This window comes from Fusarium phalaenopsidis (genome assembly GCF_050370095.1).
Source record: "Fusarium phalaenopsidis strain FUZ10S chromosome Unknown contig_32292, whole genome shotgun sequence".
NCBI classification, from domain to species: Eukaryota; Fungi; Ascomycota; class Sordariomycetes; order Hypocreales; family Nectriaceae; genus Fusarium; species Fusarium phalaenopsidis.
This window is the reverse complement of record NW_028145410.1, coordinates 1,953,341-1,970,437: the sequence shown is the minus strand read 5'-3', so window position 1 is coordinate 1,970,437 and position 17,097 is coordinate 1,953,341. Positions and strand designations below refer to the sequence as shown.

The following is a 17,097-nucleotide window of genomic DNA, read 5'->3' as shown; positions in this document are numbered from 1 at the left end:
CGGGAGGCAGACGGGGCCGGGTGTCCGTCTGGTCTGCTTGTGTAACCGGGACGGTCAAGGGCAGGGTGGTCAGGGTCAGGGACGGTGCGCATGAGATAGATTCAGCCTTTTTGTCCTTGTCGGGCCCAGGTGAAAGACGGGGGATGTGGAGGGTTTTGAGAGTCGAGAGGAGACGGGAGCCAAGTCTTAAGTTGGGGACGAGAGGGGATATGGAGAAGGGACCTCGAGTCGGGTGCCTGCCTCCATTCAAATCCAAGTCAAAGTACCAGGTACCAACCTCGAAAATTGTTAGTGCTCAAAGTATCTATTCCTTCTCGGTGGCTCGCACATCGACCCCCGAGACGAGACGGTCCATGTCTCTTCAGCAACACGTTAACCTCCGATTTAGTTGCCGGCCAAGACTCGTTCTGATGGACCCAATCGAGCGGAGCGTGGAACTGAACCCGCTCCGCCACTACACTTAGGCCCGAATTCACCCATAGACGATGCGCGTTTTGCTGCACAAGAGTCATCGAGAGATGCCTGTCCCAAGATTGAGCCAGCTTTGACAAGATGTTATGCCAAATATATTCCTTCACGAGATGCTTAGAGCTCCGGCTAAGCATTCTCGCGGCCGCCTGGTTGGGCACATACGCAGCTTGGTTGGAGGAGGTCCTTAGCGCGATGTATGGCTTCCTACATCCGGACATACATGAGCTTGTCCTTTCCGCCCTCATGGAGCCAGGGCCACGGGCACCCATGAAGAAGCCATGGGAGGAGCCAGTTACTTGCATATTTCCAGAATGAGACCTGGCATCTCGGTGGGGGGAACATCCTCGTCATCGACAGGGACACTTGAGCCCTTGTCACAGCCTCTAGGCACGTTGGGTTGGCATTGTCGACAGATCAATCTACGGGACAATTCAGATATACGGGGTCTTCATCCATGTTCACTTCTCTACTACGGTATGAGTTCACGTCCCCTTTGTTTTCGTACTCGTTCTATTCCTCAACGACCCCTCAAAAAATCTGCGCGAACTCGGCGTTATTCTCAGTCATCTTTTTCCCTCAGCACTTTAGCTCCTCCGACTGCGGATGCCAGATGAAGCGAGATCTTTCCGAACTGTTTCCGTACGTGGAAAGTACTCTAGGTTTCATCGACGCTTACATCTGCAAGGTCGGACCTGAAATATTTTCTCTTCTCTCATGCATCCATCTGGAAAAGCATCAGCACCTTTTCATCACCAACAGCGTTGCACACCTCTTCCATCTAGCGAATCAGCCTCATGAGGCCGTCATTAAAGAGGGACAAAAGTGAATCCGCCATGTACCCAGTACAGCAAAGACGCTCGTGGGCTGACGAACACCACAACCATGACTGGCCACTCTGGTTCGGTTCTTCGGGCAAAGACCGTAGACACTCTGACGCTGGCGCCGGCCGGACCCACGCGCTGGACTCAGGGTGTCGGAGTGTGCAGCTTCTGAAGGGTCTGGCCTGTCCGTCCTCGGTCGATGGGCGCTAGGCCCTGGTCTCCGAGCCCATGGATCATGGCTTCTGGCGCTTGGCCTGGGCAGCGACAAGCGATGACGGGCCATGGATCAAATCCACTTAGCACAAAGCCGATAGACTATGGGCGATGGACTCCAGGACACACGGACGATATGTGCCCGCAGTTGTGGAGCCGCCCTAGCATGGTCTCCTCGTTAGCCGCCTCAACCACGACTCTCACAGCCTCCAGCTCCCGCTTCCGCACGTTCAGACGGCCAAGCCCGCTTTCAGCGGTACCTCTATGTCTATCATCACTTATGGCCTACCTACATGTACCGACACGCTCAACTGGCAACGGCTGGGCTTGCCGTCCCATTTGGTGGGTTTCGATCTTTCGCCTCAACACCACACGACACATGGATTGACCGTTTAATTCCAGCTCCATCGTGGATCGAGACCATCTCGTCAGATCTAACCGTTTGCTGGACTTGACCTCAAAGTCAGAGGCTCATCATTCTCCATCATTCTCGGCCGATATTATCACTGTTCAAGGTCAAGGATGCTGTTGCCGAGGTACGGATACACGTCTTTGCGAAGTCGGACTGCCTGTCAGTGGAGTCTTGCATCGTCAGCACTCGCCAACCATCTGGCGATCGCATCTGTGGCAATTTGCCGCACCGATGTTTGGTCTCTCATGTTCTCGGAGGCAAGATCAGAAAAGGAAATGGGCATGGGGATGGGTTGAGCGACACTGGAGCTTGAGCTGGTGCTGCATCTAGGGAACCCTTCAGGCCCCACGAGCATGCGTGAGCTTGAGCTAGGGTCGCCCTGGCATGTCCCGGGATAAGCTGGGCGGCGGGTCCATCTGGCCGAACGCCACATGCATCCCACACGGCACGAGTTCCGGGTACAGAGACATTGGCTATTGAACGGTTGAGCCACAGCTGTCGAGCTTCAACCGGATGGAGCTCATGAGCCTTGACCTGGGCCCATAGCTTGTGGCAGATCCTCGAGGTCAGTCACCTGCGGCAACCATCAGTGCTGCCATCTCTTGTTCGAGTTCGTCCGTCGTACGTTGCTGTGCGGCAGAGCTTTATTGAAGATACAGGGGAGTGTAGCCCTGTCGTTCAAATGTGAGAAGTGGTCGGCCGTTCTTCGATGGCTGGCAGCCACACGCACACACACAGGATCGAGCTACGGCGTATTGTCCCAGCCATGGATGTCGCCGCTACCGTTCCGGTACTTGGCTCTGCGGCTGCGGTTGCGGCTCCGTCCCTTTGGGTTGACGCTTTCTTCTGGAAGATTTGGCATCGTTCAGATGCTACAAGCAATGAACTGGCCAGGGAAATGACGGCCTCTCAAACAGAACTAGCTCCCCTGCATTCAGCACTTGCTGTGAGAGCGGAGAACTCTGGGGACCAGGTGCATTCTTGCCTCCGCGAACGAGCGAACCCCATAATGAACTCCATGAAGAGCAACCTCCGGCGGGTTCGAGGCCCAGTTTTCATGCCAGCAACGCCCGTCGCAGACGTCACCCTTCCAGGGCCATTTTGGCGCGAGCCCGCTTGTGATCTCTCAGCTTACACAGGCTGACTGAGGACGGTGGCTTTTATTGGAGGCTGACGAGGCTGTTGGCTTTCGCGTCAGTGTGCCATCTGCCCACCAATCCTAGGACCTGCTTGCTCCCTCACGCTGTCCTAGTGAGGTTGGAAGACGATGGTTCTTTGTGGTCGTCGTTGCTGCTTGGCATGCGACTTTCTCGGGGACTGGTCATGCGACATCCGAACTCTTGGCTTGTGTCTGGTCTGGAGATCTGAGGATATCTCTATTGGCCCAACATGCCGGCTCTTTGGGGTACCTGCACAATCTCCCGGTTGGCATGTATAATGGCTTTGGTTTCCATTAGAAGAATTAAACACTCAGAGGTCGTCGAAAATGACAGAAAGAGGTAGGAGGACCCCCTGGCTACAGATGCTTATTTTAGTCGCATATGCGTGTATGTTCCGGCCGAGCTACACCATCCATTGACGATGTTCGAGGCAGGCAGTCGAGGGCCGGTACTGGGTACGGGAGCCAGTGGAGTTGAACGCCTCCAAGCACTCGCATGGAACGCCATGTCGGAACCCCCACTTGCTACCCACGAGTCGGCAGGGGTTTGACGGGCGAGCTGGGGCTGTCTCACATGCTGGTGCTTGGCACGGTTCTGGTTCTGGCTGGATTGACCTTGCTTGGTGGCTCGGGCAGCAGGCCTGTTTATCCCGACATGTTCCATCCCTACAGAGGGCCCGAGAAGGTCTACGCACTCTACTTGCCGCAGCCTTGGCCGGGTATGCAAGTCGTCTGGCCGAGAGTCGGACAGGCATACGCTGTTGCTGTTGGACCTCGTCTGCTGGCCGTTCCTCCGCCACTCAGATGGGTCAAACGTTTCTCGGTACGCCAGCGTGGTCCGGCATAGGGGGAACGGATGTGCCATGAGATTGTCGAGGAGATACAGTACCTACTAGTCATCCGAACTCTGTTTCGCCTGGCCACGGACACAATATCTAGTTTCGGGCCTGAGGGAGTCTCTTGGCCTCGAATGCTATATCTCAAAGGGGTTAGCAGAATAACAATGGAGATTCCCTCGTGCTCAGGCCGGAAAGGAGAAGCATGTGTCGATTTTGGACCCCCTAGTCGACCGCTTCAGGGCGTTGTTCCTGTTGATGACTTGCGAGCGGACTGTGAGAGGCTCAGTGTCGACGTTGCGCCCGCAAATGATTCAAAAACTGCACTAAGCGTCCGAGCATGGTGTCAGCGGCTTGATCCTGGAGGGGCCTGAGTGGACTCGGATTTTAGCCTGTTGGCAGATAAACCCGCTAGTCGACTGTTCTCGACGCTGTATCCCGGCGCTGGCGAAGACCCTTGCTTTTCAGGCCAGCAACAACAGGAGCCCGAGGCTGCCATACTTTGGGGAAGCAGATCCAGATGTCGAAACAGGTTCGGTGCTGGTTGCTCTGTGTTGGAGCTTGGAACCTCTGGGGCATTCCCGCTGTGCTGTCACGACTTGGCCATGCACCCCATGCTTACGGACGAATCAGACATGTCTTGAATTGGAATACTGCCACTCCATGCGACAATCCATAGGTCAGAGGTGATCGACAACGTCGGAGGACTCTACACCGAGTCCTCGCCGTGAGCCTGACACAGCACTCAGGGAGGCGGCGATTGCTTCTAGGGAGCGTATTCTGAACGAGCGGCAGTCTAGTCCTAGCCGTCTGAGAAGGGAGTTTCGAGTTCATTCTCGTCATTTTTGAGTGTCTACCCAAGCGTCATGAAGGGAAAGGTTGTCGGACCGGAGCTAATCCCGGCCATTGGCATCCGGGAAGGACATTGCAGGCATGGGATCCTCCAACTTGAGAATCGAGTTCCTGGATGCTCACTCCGCTCTCTCGCATCGGATGAATGATGCAGCACGACAGCTACGGTACAGCAAGCATGTACGGCGGGATCAAAGTGTGTCGCTCCCCCACACGGCGCCCAGCCTGCAAGCCCAGCGGTTGAGCCATGCCATCCATGCTTGGTCTCGGAAGACCATTTACGGAGACTCCGTTGGCTACGCCTGTCCTTCCATTACAGCTCGACTGGTTGTACCATGTCGCAGGCAAGGCCAAAGCCAAAATGACCCTCGGTTTCTTCATTTGAGAGGCTGCAGGACGAGACATGGCTGGGTGCCAGAGGCGGAGGCCCGCCCCACCCTGGCGGTGTGGGCACAAAGATACAGACAGATATTAATATGTCATGTCGAGTTGTTGCCAAACGTTGGTATGAGATTGACCGATGACATCTCTTGACTCGAGTCACCAACGCCCGCAATGAGATTCTCAGCCCGCAACTCAACCCTGGAAACATGGTTGAGCCGCAGAAGGCAAGGCAACCGAACCGAAACCAGCATGCCCTCTGTCCGTCGGTCGCGATCAGCGAAACAGTCGCCTCGACTCCAGCCGGACTGGATCAAAGCCGTCGTTATTTGCCGGGTTGAGGGACTCTGTCGCCACGAGTTTCCCCAGAGGTGCTCCGCTTCGCCGTGAATACGTCGCCTCAGCTTTCAGGAGCAACGCCCTGTCGTGACAGGTCGCGGCGGAAAGGGATTGAAGCGACTCCAGGCGCCGGCTGGGCCAACATGGCATGAAGAAGCGTGAGCATTGCTTGTTTGCTTTGCCCTTCGAGTGGGGGGCCGATGGGGATGGGGGTCAAGGCGAAAGGTCATCCATCCCTTACTGCACTGCACTGTACTCTGCTGTGCGTGCAGAGCAGCATGTTATCTCCTATCTCAGCGGGCACACACTGCTGCTCAGCTGATCTTGGCGTGCTGGGTTACCATTGCCAGACAAGGGTGCGCCAAGAAGGCAAGCTGAGCCACGAATGCATGCTGATCTAGATTTGAGGAGGTCTCGATGGCCTTGGCCCTGGCCTGGGGATGGGATCAATGTTTGCAGAGCTTGGATGGTGTCCCCGAGCCCCTTGTCCCGAATTCTCGCCAATCTGGGCAGTCTGCCTCCGGAGTCGACTTGCCCATGGACTGGTCGAGGCTACTACGTAGTAGGTCAACCTGGCAGCGACGGGCAGAGGCCGTATCAATAGAGGTCGGCGGATTGGTCGGGGCCTCGGGCATTCCCAAGGCCGCGATGGCATCGAGAGTTGGGCATTTGCGGCGGCCAAGAGAGTCCTTATCTCTGGCAAAGTAGTCTCTAACTTTGACGCAAGTCATATTTGCATATTCGCTGGGGCTGGCCATCCCTCGCCGCCCCCTGGCTGTTACCAAGGGATGGAGATTAGATACCAGTCTCCCAATCATGACTTGTGCCTGGCCGTGGTATACACCCAGATGTTTATCAGTCCGGAGATACAGGAATTACGCCATGCGCAAAGCAGCAGAGACAGAAGCATGTCTGTGAAGTCTATCCGCAAGCTTATCACAGCCCAGCCTGTGCTGTGTTTGCGGTGATTGTCTGTGGGTGATACTGCAGCCATAAATCAGCCTCTGCTCCCACCTTGTGCTGCACAATGGATATCTGCTCCGACGAACCGAAATTGCTATTTCTGAGGATCTTGATCTTGGATAAAAGTCTATTTTTTGCCGTCAAAGAAACATGAAACGTCAAACGGTCTGCCAGTACCGATGCGTGTCATGGGCATCGATCCCAGCCTTTCTTTGTTCTCGGACGCAACAGACTTGACCGACTCTTTGTTCGATGACACGACCGATCGAGACACCGAAAGACTACGTGGACTCCTTTGAGTCTGATGGATTGATGCCTGTTTGGGCTCAACCATACGCAATACGTCGCCCAATATGGAGATTGGAGGGTCTTGGTCGACTTCTTGGAGGTGTTCGGTTGCCCAACGGAGCTCTTTGTCGACCAAAACGACATGTGCTATTCTCTTTATGGCCTCTGGGCACTTGAGAGGGTGTTCACAAAGCGTTTGGGTCTACTAATAAGTGACAGTCCCTGTGTGTGCCGAAGGCGAAGGTGAGCTCTTGCAATGGGTTTGGACAAGAAAGAAGGCGCGAGATCGAAGAAACGACCGCTATGACACGTATCAACCATTCGACGAACCTCCTGGCGTGCCTCCTGACCGCAATAGCCTATGCCCCGACGGACGCGAAGCCGATTACCTCACGAGACCAAGCGTGGAACGAAGAAGAAGCCGAGTCATTGAAGCATCTAGCCCTTGAAGGGTCCAAGTTCATTCAGGAACTGACGAATAACCCAGACGATGCCTCTCATACTTCTCGATCAGACGACGAACCGAACAAGATCAACGAGAAGGCTGCCATCATTGGGGGGACTCTTACCTCTGGAGTCCTTCTCGGCATCGCGATATTCTTGGGCGTTTTGATCTATAAAAGGTGCATTTCTCCTCGACGAGCTGAGAACAAAGAAGCCCAGGCCAAATCGTCCCAAAGAGATTCCATGCCAGAGACGACATCTGATGGCACATATCGTGATACCTGGCGTGACACATTCAACCACCGGGTACCAACACCAGGCTCGGAGTCTGTCAGCTCTGAGCGGTCCTTTGGAACCATGTCCACAGATGGACAGGCCAATTCCTTTCCCCCTGGTAAATGGCCCAAGATAGTGGTGAATGACTGCGAGTCGTTGGGGGTTAACCAAGAGAACCACATAGATCCTTCAGTCGCCACAGGTTGTCATCAAGTTCAGTCGCCCTTGGTTCCGAAGCCTCTGCAGCTGCCGACTACATACAAGGGTCCGTTTGCCTCGGAGCCTCCTTCACCTACAATCGAGATGACTCCAGAGCATCCCCATCGTGAGTCAGGCGCCTCTGTTTGCACCATGAGCACCCTCGGCAGGGACCTCCTCCAAGACACGATGCAGCCCCCAGCGCCGGCCAAGTACTCGCTGTTCCCCAAGTGCGAGCCTCTCACCGAGACGACTCACACCGGGACAACCCTCCCGGTGAGGAACAAGCAACCTCCGCCAGCCGCTATGGACAACCCTAAGAAGCCGGGGCGCATGTTGAGTAGACGGTACTTTGTGCCCCTGTTCAAGGGCAACGGACAGCTCCAGAGCCCTACGTCTCCCGAAGAAAGTGTCGGCATGGAGACGGTGGCGAGAGACGAGTCGAGGGCAAACATGTTTTCGCTGGGAGAGAACAAGATCTGAAATCATTTGCTTTTGGGCGTCTTTTTGATATTGCAGGCGTTTGGTGAGCATTCGTAGACGGCTCCTGAGCCGGTTTCCTATCATTTAGCGTTGCTTCTATCTTGTTCAGATATACCCATTCGCTTTTTGCTTTTGCTGTACTTATTCTTTTGTCTGTTGTTGCTATCCGTTGTCGATTCAAGGTCGTGGGCCAAGCTCTTTGCCTGGCTTGACAGCTCAATACAATTGAATTGCTACCCACCACATAATTTGTCTCAAGTGATTTTGCTCGTTTTTCTACTCGCTATGAAGCGGAAAGCTTCAGGGTTGACACTTTTGTGATCTCGTAACCAACATACAGACAGACAAAAAGGGCCCCCGCAAACCTCTACCGTGCCATGATCAGCTTGTGTATTGCGCACCAAGAAGCAGCTTCTAGAATTCATCGACAGCATTAACTAGAGCATTTTGGAAGCATCCTGTCATATATCCTCGTCAAAGTGGAACAAAATGCTTGTCAAGGACTACTTCGCCCAGCCGTGTTGGCGACCCCCCTCCACCACAGCCTGTTGGTTCAGTCGTCCAATGACTCCGCAGATTGGGTTACGGGAGGCCGACCATGATGGTCATCATGACCTTTGAGCAACCACTTTGGACTCATAAAGAGGCAGAGAAATGCTTTGAGTGCCTTGTTGCCTGTCTGTTGATTCAAAGCCTCTGGTCTGCCCAACTGGACATTTATTTAAACCCTTTGCTGCAAATTCAAGTCGAGAGAGTAGCACAACTGAGTTCATTGACTTTCATACCCTTCTTATATCGCAAAACTTGCAGCTCTTTATTCTCAACTGCCTGAGGCCTCGTTCAATTTCAAAGACTGAAGCCATGGTATCCTACGAGAATTCCCCCATCGTACATTCCCGTCTATTTCCTTCTCCTGAGGAGGCCAGCAATACCAGCATCACATGGGCACAGTCTAGACGCAATTGGAAGCCCTTCGCCGGGCCCTTCTATGTCGGAGAGATCGACGTTCCTCTTCTCAGGACATGGGACAGAATGTCAGGAAGCCAGCCAGACGAGGCCGGGCACATGTTTGCCAGGAATCGTGACCAGGACCTACGTACCGCTGATGTGCGAAGAACGACGCTGGAACTTCACCTCAACCACCGCAACTGGGCCGTTGCCACGCCGTACATCTCGTTCCAAGCCTCAGAGCAGAGGCTACGAGAGTTGGCGAACTTCAGAAAGACCCGGCCGGGAAGAGCAACACAGTTTATTACCGTCATTGACCCGGAAGTTCGTCTCAGGGCCGGCTGGCCTGTTCTCAGTGTTGGGGAGGAAATGCGGTACTACGGGATCCATCAAGATCCTTACGGCAATCCGTCTGAGGAGCACGATGACCACTACGTCTGCCTCTGGCGGGTTGAGAATGAGGAGATTGTCGGTCACTGGCTTTGGGACGACCTTTCCCAAGACCCCGATTGGTACAACACGGAAATTCTTCCTGCGTTCCAACAGTTCCGTCAAGAAAGGCGCCGACGCGAACAGCAGGAGGAACAGCAGAGACTCGAGCAAGAGAGGCAGCAAACAATGGCGGCGAGTCAGGTGGACGACGTTTTAGGCGCGATGGGTGTGCTTGGATGTAAGTTGGCCCGAATTGTTGGATGGCAGAGCTAACTGAGATGTAATCAGTGGATGATGCCGTCGCTGGTTCTTCTTCATCGGAGCAGTCCTCCATCCACTCGATCCAGGGTGATGAGCAAGCTGAAGATTCTGGAATTGGCAGCGATGATGAACAGGAAGGGACACATGTACGGGCAATGCTTTAAATTGTGGGTTATGAGTGACGAAAAAACCATGGATTGGCTTTGGCTTGTATGGAATGTGTGCCAACAAATTGTGCGATCGCCCCTGTGATGGATTCGGACGCCGTAAAGCTGAAGGCCACGGAGGGAGCCGCTGAGTCACGATGCTTCAATTATTGGATCAGGAACTTTTGTACACTCCTTACTTTGCGTTGTTCACTATAGTTATTGATGAGCTTCGTATCCTGCTTGTTCGGCTATTAACGCCTTTCGCTGAGAAGTGCTTGTTACTGCAAGCTGCTCGTGTTGCTAAATATGACCGAGCCGTGTTCAAAGAAGGAGTTTACTAACAACTTTGAGATCTACCATTGCCGTTATACTTCTTATTCTCCGATCAGCTCGTGGCAATGGTGAATCGAGAGGCATTGGCTGGTGGATAAACGAGGGCACAAAGTTTGAATAACCAAGGCGTTACACTATGGGAGATTTGAGGATTAGACGAATAGCTTCCCCTCCCATAACCCTCGGGTACCTTGTCAACAACAGAGTCATAAATAGATACATCAGATAGCCAGATTTAAAGGGGTAAATGGCAATTATCTGCTCCCCAAAGGAAATTGCTTGCATAAGCGGATCATGAGTTCGGTCCATTACGGGATGACTGTGTCGGCGGTCGACGTCTTATCATTTTTTTTTTTTTTTTCAAGTTTCTTGGTCACTTGAAACTATTGAGACCGACCAAGGGCGTTTCGGACCGAAAATTCCTGGAGATAATCTTGCAGCAAGATATGGGACCTGAGAGAAAGGTAAAGGGGCTGGCTCGAGAGGTTGATATGGCTGGATTTGGATGGCACGTACGATAACGCGGCAACAGGGAAGGATGACAGAAAACAGGGTGGAAATAATGTTGAGAATTCTACAATTTGATTCTAGCTTGATAAGTTACTACAATCGTCGAGCCTTGAGGAATGATTTGACACCTGGTGTTGACGGAGGAGAGAAGACATCTGGAGGACTTGCCAGGGGTTGAGACCCGCTATGCAATAATCCGAGCTTTCAGCATCCACCAACACCCAGCCGTCGCATCGCATTAACATCACCATCAACGCCTTGCGCATCCCCACGAATACCCTCATAGCACATCCAATCTCGCAAAAATGGTACCGCCCCCCTCTCTCCGCCTGCGCTTCAATCGCTAACCCCTCCCAGGCCGACAAGCTCCGCACCCAGCAAGAACTCGAGCGCCTCCAGGCAAAGTACATCGGCACCGGACACCCAGACACGACGAGCTGGGAGTGGCGGACCAACATCCAGCGCGACACGTACTCTTCCATCGCCGGCCACCGACCGCTCCTGTCTTACATTGCGCTCGCCGAGAACGAACCCCTCGCAAAGGTCCGCGCCCAGATGATCCGAGTATGTCTCTTCCCTGCAAAGGTCGCGACGGTGATGTTGACTTTTCTGTAGAAAATGGTGCAGCCTTGCGGACCGCCGCCACAGCGCGAAGATTAATACGTGTGCGATTTGATATGCGAACAACCTCTGAGCGCGATCGCAGAGATTTCGGTTTTGTTTGGGTTTTATAGAACGGCGTCAAGGAACGATACCCCCGCAAGAGGGAGGATAAATGGCATAAAAACGATTCTAGTTGCATTTATATACGCAGTCTCAACATGCTAGAGTCTGCTCCTTCCAACACACATTTGGGTATCATATCGTCAACATCAGCTCTTCATTCCACCATGGTGGTGTCTCCATCAGGCTCGTCCTGCTCATCGCCGTCTACGCGCTGATGTTTGATGTTCAGACTCGAGCGCAGCTTCTTCTCCATGTCCTCGCCCCAGCTCTCGCCATAGACCTCTCGCACCATGCCCATGACTCCATCCAGACCAACCTCTTCTTTCGCGCGCGGGCCGACATGCCATGTGATTGTGTGATCTCCGTCCTGGCCCGCGAGGGGTTTGTCGACCCTCTTGATCACGTATCCCTGCTTCTCCATCTTCTTGAGTATCAGTTCCGTCTTGTCCATGGAAACGTTCTGGTCCGCGTTCAGCCGTGTGAGATAGCGCTGTAGCTTCTGCTCACTCAGTTCCCCGCCATTGAGCCAGATGGTTGAGATGACAAGCGTATAAAAGGCCGAATACGTGGCTTCGTCGTCTGCGCTTGGGGTCTTGGACGGTTGGAGGATCGCGGCGGTTCGGTAGGCTTCTGGTAATGTCGATGTGAGGATGAAGGCGTTCGAGTTTGCCTTGGGCTGTGACTGGCTCTTCATTGCTGCAAACTGTCAGAGACACTCTTGATGTTCCAAAGTTGGTCTTACCTTGGCGCTTCTCGTGAAGAGTCATCTTCTCCCTCACGGGCAGCTCTCGTAGCTCCATGCCCCAGACCTCTCGTAGTTGCTTTTGCGCCAAGTCGAAGACGCGCTTGAAGGAGCGCCCTTGGTTACCGAGAACTGAGGATACATAAGCAACGCTGCAAAAGCCAAATTCATGTGCCATTACCTCGTTCCTTAATACCATCTCTTCGGATGGTTGTTCTGGAATATTCACACGAAATCGCATATCGAACCAACTTCTTGGCCATCTGCTCGTCGGCGCTCCGGCCAGGGTGTGGGTTCATCTCCTCGTCGTCACGATCTTCGTCGTCAAGGTCCTCTTCGTTTTCTTGGTCGTCCAGAGAGTTGCGACGGCGTTGACGAGGACGAACATCGTCTTCAGATCCATCGTCCTCAAGCTGTAGAGTGTTAGCCTGGTCCTTTAGTGAATCACAACAACTCACGGCACGAGCACGGCGATTTCTTTGAGGGGGCATGGCTTGTCTAATACAGCTATTTCAATATTAAAACAACAGTAGAATTGCAAACACGCCCAATAATTGGTACAGTAACGATGAGAGGAGAGACAAAGACAGTTGGAGGGGCAGGTACGCGACGCGTTGGAGCCAATTAACTTTATCTTATCTTATCTCTTATCGGCCACCAGCAAAATTTCCGAGAACCATTACTCTCTTAGAAGCTCCCACCTGCCTCGTCGCATTTTCGCCCACTTCACGGGACTTTGTCCTCAATTGCTTTAATTCCCATGATATCGAGGGCGGCGCGTGTGCCGCGCATCTGCCTGGCATGTCGGTTCGGCCTGACCCAGCGCAGCGCCCTGCTGGGCTTTCGCGCAGCTCCAATTACACAAAGTCTCGGTCAACGACGACGGTATACTTCGGAGATGGGGAAGGCGAGCGATGGCAAGATTGAAAGCTTTATTACAGGCGCTAATATCCCGGCCGAATCGAAATCAAAAGAGGAAGAGTCTCCGGAACAAACAGAGACTATAACCAAGCCAGAGGATCCTACGACCGATATAAAAAACTCAGCCGAGACGACTTCCGAAACCGCCCCAAGGCCTCAAGACGATCAAGATGCGAAGCCAACCTCGGATACCCAGTCTGAGCCTCCTTCGACCGAATCTCTCTCAGAGAAACCAATCGATCCAGTACAAGAAACCCGAGATGAGACGACGACCCAAGCCTCTGCTCCCGCCTCTGCAGAACTGCCCCTCGACTCGTCCGAAAAGAACTCGGATTCTTCAGCAGAACACCCTGCGGAGAGTTCTGAAAATAGCTTGTTTGAATTGCCTGTCATCCCCGAGCTAGAACCAACCGTCTTGCCGACAAAGCGGTTCCGCCACGATCTCGTACACGACGAGTCTTTGGGAGTGTCGGCGCTTGGTGTCCCTGCCGACGCCATCATTATCAACAATCCGAACCAGATACGCCGCTCCAAGAAGGCCCCCACCGTGGTTCAGTCTCAGCCCGTTCAGCCACCTTCTGAATTAGATTGGAATCGCCTCACTCCTTCAGAGGAGGAGGGTGAATTGAGCGTCGATGAGATATACCGCAACATTGACGAGCTTCGCCCAGACACTCGCTTCCTCCGAGACTCGGAGATTGAGAAGCTGACCGAGGTTCTCCGGAACGGGTTTATGACGGACCAGCTCAAAGAGTATAGCCGTCTCCGTAAAGCTGAGGTTGTGCCGGAGGATGTCATAAACTATTCCTGGGTTGTGAAGCATTATCCCTGGGTGCCCCTAACAAAGACCGACGTCCGAGGAGGTCAGGACAAGCTCGCATGCGTTCAAAAGGTAATTTACGACATCTGGAAGATCCAGAGTCAAAAGAGCATGGATGATGTTGGAAACGTCATGGTCCAGATGCAACCTGATTTCTTTGTGTTTCTCACTTGTAGGTTTTCCTTATTGAGGGTCTACTGGGATGCACTCGATACTAACTGGATATCCCAGTTGAATCAGACCGCATGGTGCGGGAGTTGAGAGAGGACTTTCTCGTTGGCGAGGAGGAAACGATAACTCTTAACCACAAGCACCATCGCCTTAACATTACCGCCAGGAAGGCCACCGCCTACGGTATTCTCGCACATCTAGACCAGATTCTACGGAAGCGGGTGGTCCGAGACATCCCTATTCGGCAACACGTAACACTCATCCCCTCCTCGACGGAGCTCGAGGTCCTTTCTCAACTCACCAAAACGACTCTCAAGATCGTCGAGAAAAAGGTACGACCATCTATCTACTCTCTTATAATGTAGTGCATTAACCTAATGGGATCCAAGGAACTAAGGGTCTCCTGGCTCCCAGATCCCCAGGAGAACGCCGCCGAGTCAAAGACGGAGGACAAGGGAGACGTTGTCCTTCGCCTGCTGCTCGGCCATCCCAACCCTGGCCGGGAGGTGGATATGGAGTGCCTCCCTCGGCCACAAACCAAGGGCATCCCAAAGAGCCACTTTGTCGACTTTCGACGACAGCTGAAGGCTCTATCGTGGAGAGACAAGCTCCAGACGTGGCAGCGAGTTGTGACCCCCATCAACAATAAGCCAGACGAGGCATCTCCTGTGCCCCTCGACCTAGTCGGCTCAGCTTCTCTCCCCGAGTACCAACCAGACAAACTCGGTTCTAGGAACGTCACAACTGCCACTTTTGGACACATCATTCATAACAGCTTTCAAGTAGGCAAACTCAAGGAGGCTGAGACTCGCAAGAAGAAGGCCCAGTCTCCTGATGCCGATCCCAATGACTTGATCATTCCTCTACACTCCGACGACTTGAGCACGCCCGGGATCGATGACGACCTCGTCCCTCCCGAGAGCCCCATACTCGGTGCGGTGCTATCCCACAAGCGCCGTACGTTCTATCCTCTCATCCCACATCCTGCCTCCTTTTCCGCCCTCAAGCCCGAGGGCAGCGATACTTTGACTCAATCCACCACCATTATCCTGAACCTTGCAGTTCACGGCGACCGTTCGGCTGCGAACAGGCAGGGCCCTGTCATTCAGGTCCGCCTACCAGTCGACGCTGAAGCCGACCTGGCCAACTTTTCCATCCCCAAAGATGCCACCGCCTACTGCATTATCCCGTGGTACCGTAACGACCTCTTGCTTCCTGGCGAGAGCGTAGACGTACGCATGCAACACGAACGTCACCTTGCTTTGGATCTGGACAAATCCGGCCTCAGGAGCTTCCTCGATACGTCCGAATTTAACCTCCTCCAAGGCCATCTCCGAACGCCCAGTCAAGCTACCCTCATGATCCCCCCGAAATACATCAACCCTGGCACAAGATCCATCAAGCCCAAGAGCCACACCTACGCTTTCCGTGGCCTGGAGATCCACCAGACGGTTGAAATGCCCTGGCGTGACCACACGCTACGCTACTCGAGCATCGAGGCTGGCCAGCACGGCGGCCAGCGTCAGGAGCTTACCCTCCAAGCAGGCCTGCCGGGCTATCCGGGCACCAGCTTCAAAGGCAAGAAGCGCAACAGCTTCCTGCAGCTGGTCGAGGACATGGCTACTGGCCAGTGCTTCTCCTGGACAGAAGGATATGAGTCCATCAAGAGCCGTCAGCTCGAGGATCACAGTTACGACCTTCCCGAGGAGGAGCTTACTGAAGACATCATTGTGGACGATGGCAAGTTCGACAGGCATGGTCGCCCTAACCTCCGGAGATACGATGAACCTGAACAGTCCAGTAAGGAATACGTGTCACGAAGAGGGGCCAGGGATACCCCTCCTAGGCCAAGGAAGTTTGAAGTTTTGGAAGAGACGGAACACTTTAGAGAGATGGGCGAACCTGAGGTCACCGAGCCAAAGGTCGCGGAGCCAAAGGTCACCGAGGCGGAGGCTGATGGGCCCGGGATCAAGGAGCTTGATGTCAAGGAACCTGAAGCCAAAGAATCCGAAGTCGACCAAATAAGCACCAGCAGGCCAGGTTCCACGGCGTCAGAGGCCAAGGAATTCGAGGCCAGGGAAGCAGAGCTCGACCAAGCGAGTGTTGACAAGTCAGATGTCGCAGCGGAAGAGATCAAGGAACCCGAGGTCAAGGAACCCAAAGTCGACCGGACAAGTGCCAAAAAACCACAGAAGGGCCGGAGAGGCGCAAAGACCAAGTCCCCGACAGAGCTTCTCCACTCCTTCTTGGACCAGTTTGCCGACCCCATATCCGTGAAGACTCCCACTAGCCAACCTGGCGGCGACCGTCATGTTGACGATGCTACCAACAACATCCTACTAAAGGAAGTAGTTACCAGGTTTAATGCTCGTCAAGCGCAAGAGAACTCTAGAGCCCGCCAAGCACAAGAGATCCTTGGAGCCCGCCAACCCCAAGAGGACCCCGGAGCTCGTCAACCGCAAGCGAAGCCTGAGGCCCATCAACCGCAAGAGGACTCTGGGGCCCGCCAAGCGCAAGAGAGCCCTGGAGCTCGTCAAACCACCAGTGAGGATGATTTCTCGGCCATGTTCTCAACCAGAGTCACCGACAAGCCTCCAAAGGCCCCCTCTCCTACCCAGAAGTCGAAAAGAGGCACTACCAAACATAATCACGGGGTCAAGAAGCAACAAGCGACTCCCCATTCGACTCAGTTCAAGGACCCGTTCGCTGCCGCCTTTGCAAGCAGGCTCTCAACCACGCACCAGCGCACCTCGAGCGGCGGGGGTGGCTTCTTTGACGACCTTCCCAAGCCCCACGCCGCAAAGAAGAAGCCCAATGCCGCAAAAGATAGGTGGTCAGGCAGGGGGAGGAAGAGAGGGAGGAGGTGAATTTTTGGTATAAAGGAGAAAAGTAACTTTGTATAACATGTACTGTATATGTAGCACCACTTGTGTATGATGTAAAGACCA

The 17,097-nt window shown here is 53.8% G+C and overlaps 5 protein-coding genes across 5 annotated transcripts; 4 read left to right on the top strand and 1 right to left on the bottom strand.

Moving 5' to 3' along the window:
* Nucleotides 1-7,038: 7,038 nt before the first annotated feature.
* LRP88_04902 (uncharacterized protein) lies at nucleotides 7,039-8,136 on the top strand (the record flags this gene model as incomplete). Its single annotated transcript, XM_083241468.1, has 1 exon — nucleotides 7,039-8,136. The coding sequence occupies one exon, from the start codon at nucleotides 7,039-7,041 to the stop codon at nucleotides 8,134-8,136; it is 1,098 nt and encodes a 365-aa protein (XP_083102616.1).
* An 861-nt stretch (nucleotides 8,137-8,997) lies between these two features.
* Nucleotides 8,998-9,941, top strand: LRP88_04901 (uncharacterized protein; the record flags this gene model as incomplete). Its single annotated transcript, XM_083241467.1, has 2 exons — nucleotides 8,998-9,754; nucleotides 9,805-9,941. The coding sequence occupies 2 exons, from the start codon at nucleotides 8,998-9,000 to the stop codon at nucleotides 9,939-9,941; spliced, it is 894 nt and encodes a 297-aa protein (XP_083102615.1).
* Nucleotides 9,942-11,074: 1,133 nt separating this feature from the next.
* Nucleotides 11,075-11,429, top strand: LRP88_04900 (U2 snRNP complex subunit YSF3; the record flags this gene model as incomplete). Its single annotated transcript, XM_083241466.1, has 3 exons — nucleotides 11,075-11,077; nucleotides 11,127-11,333; nucleotides 11,385-11,429. 3 exons carry the CDS (start codon nucleotides 11,075-11,077, stop codon nucleotides 11,427-11,429), a joined length of 255 nt encoding a protein of 84 aa, XP_083102614.1.
* Nucleotides 11,430-11,649: 220 nt separating this feature from the next.
* LRP88_04899 (Smc5-Smc6 complex subunit NSE3) lies at nucleotides 11,650-12,999 on the bottom strand (the record flags this gene model as incomplete). The annotated part of the gene is made up of 4 exons (XM_083241465.1): nucleotides 11,650-12,125; nucleotides 12,238-12,369; nucleotides 12,419-12,650; nucleotides 12,973-12,999. 4 exons carry the CDS (start codon nucleotides 12,997-12,999, stop codon nucleotides 11,650-11,652), a joined length of 867 nt encoding a protein of 288 aa, XP_083102613.1.
* Nucleotides 13,000-13,135: 136 nt separating this feature from the next.
* Nucleotides 13,136-17,016, top strand: LRP88_04898 (mitochondrial inner-membrane-bound regulator-domain-containing protein; the record flags this gene model as incomplete). Its single annotated transcript, XM_083241464.1, has 3 exons — nucleotides 13,136-14,150; nucleotides 14,210-14,481; nucleotides 14,539-17,016. 3 exons carry the CDS (start codon nucleotides 13,136-13,138, stop codon nucleotides 17,014-17,016), a joined length of 3,765 nt encoding a protein of 1,254 aa, XP_083102612.1.
* Between the last annotated feature and the right edge of the window lie 81 nt (nucleotides 17,017-17,097).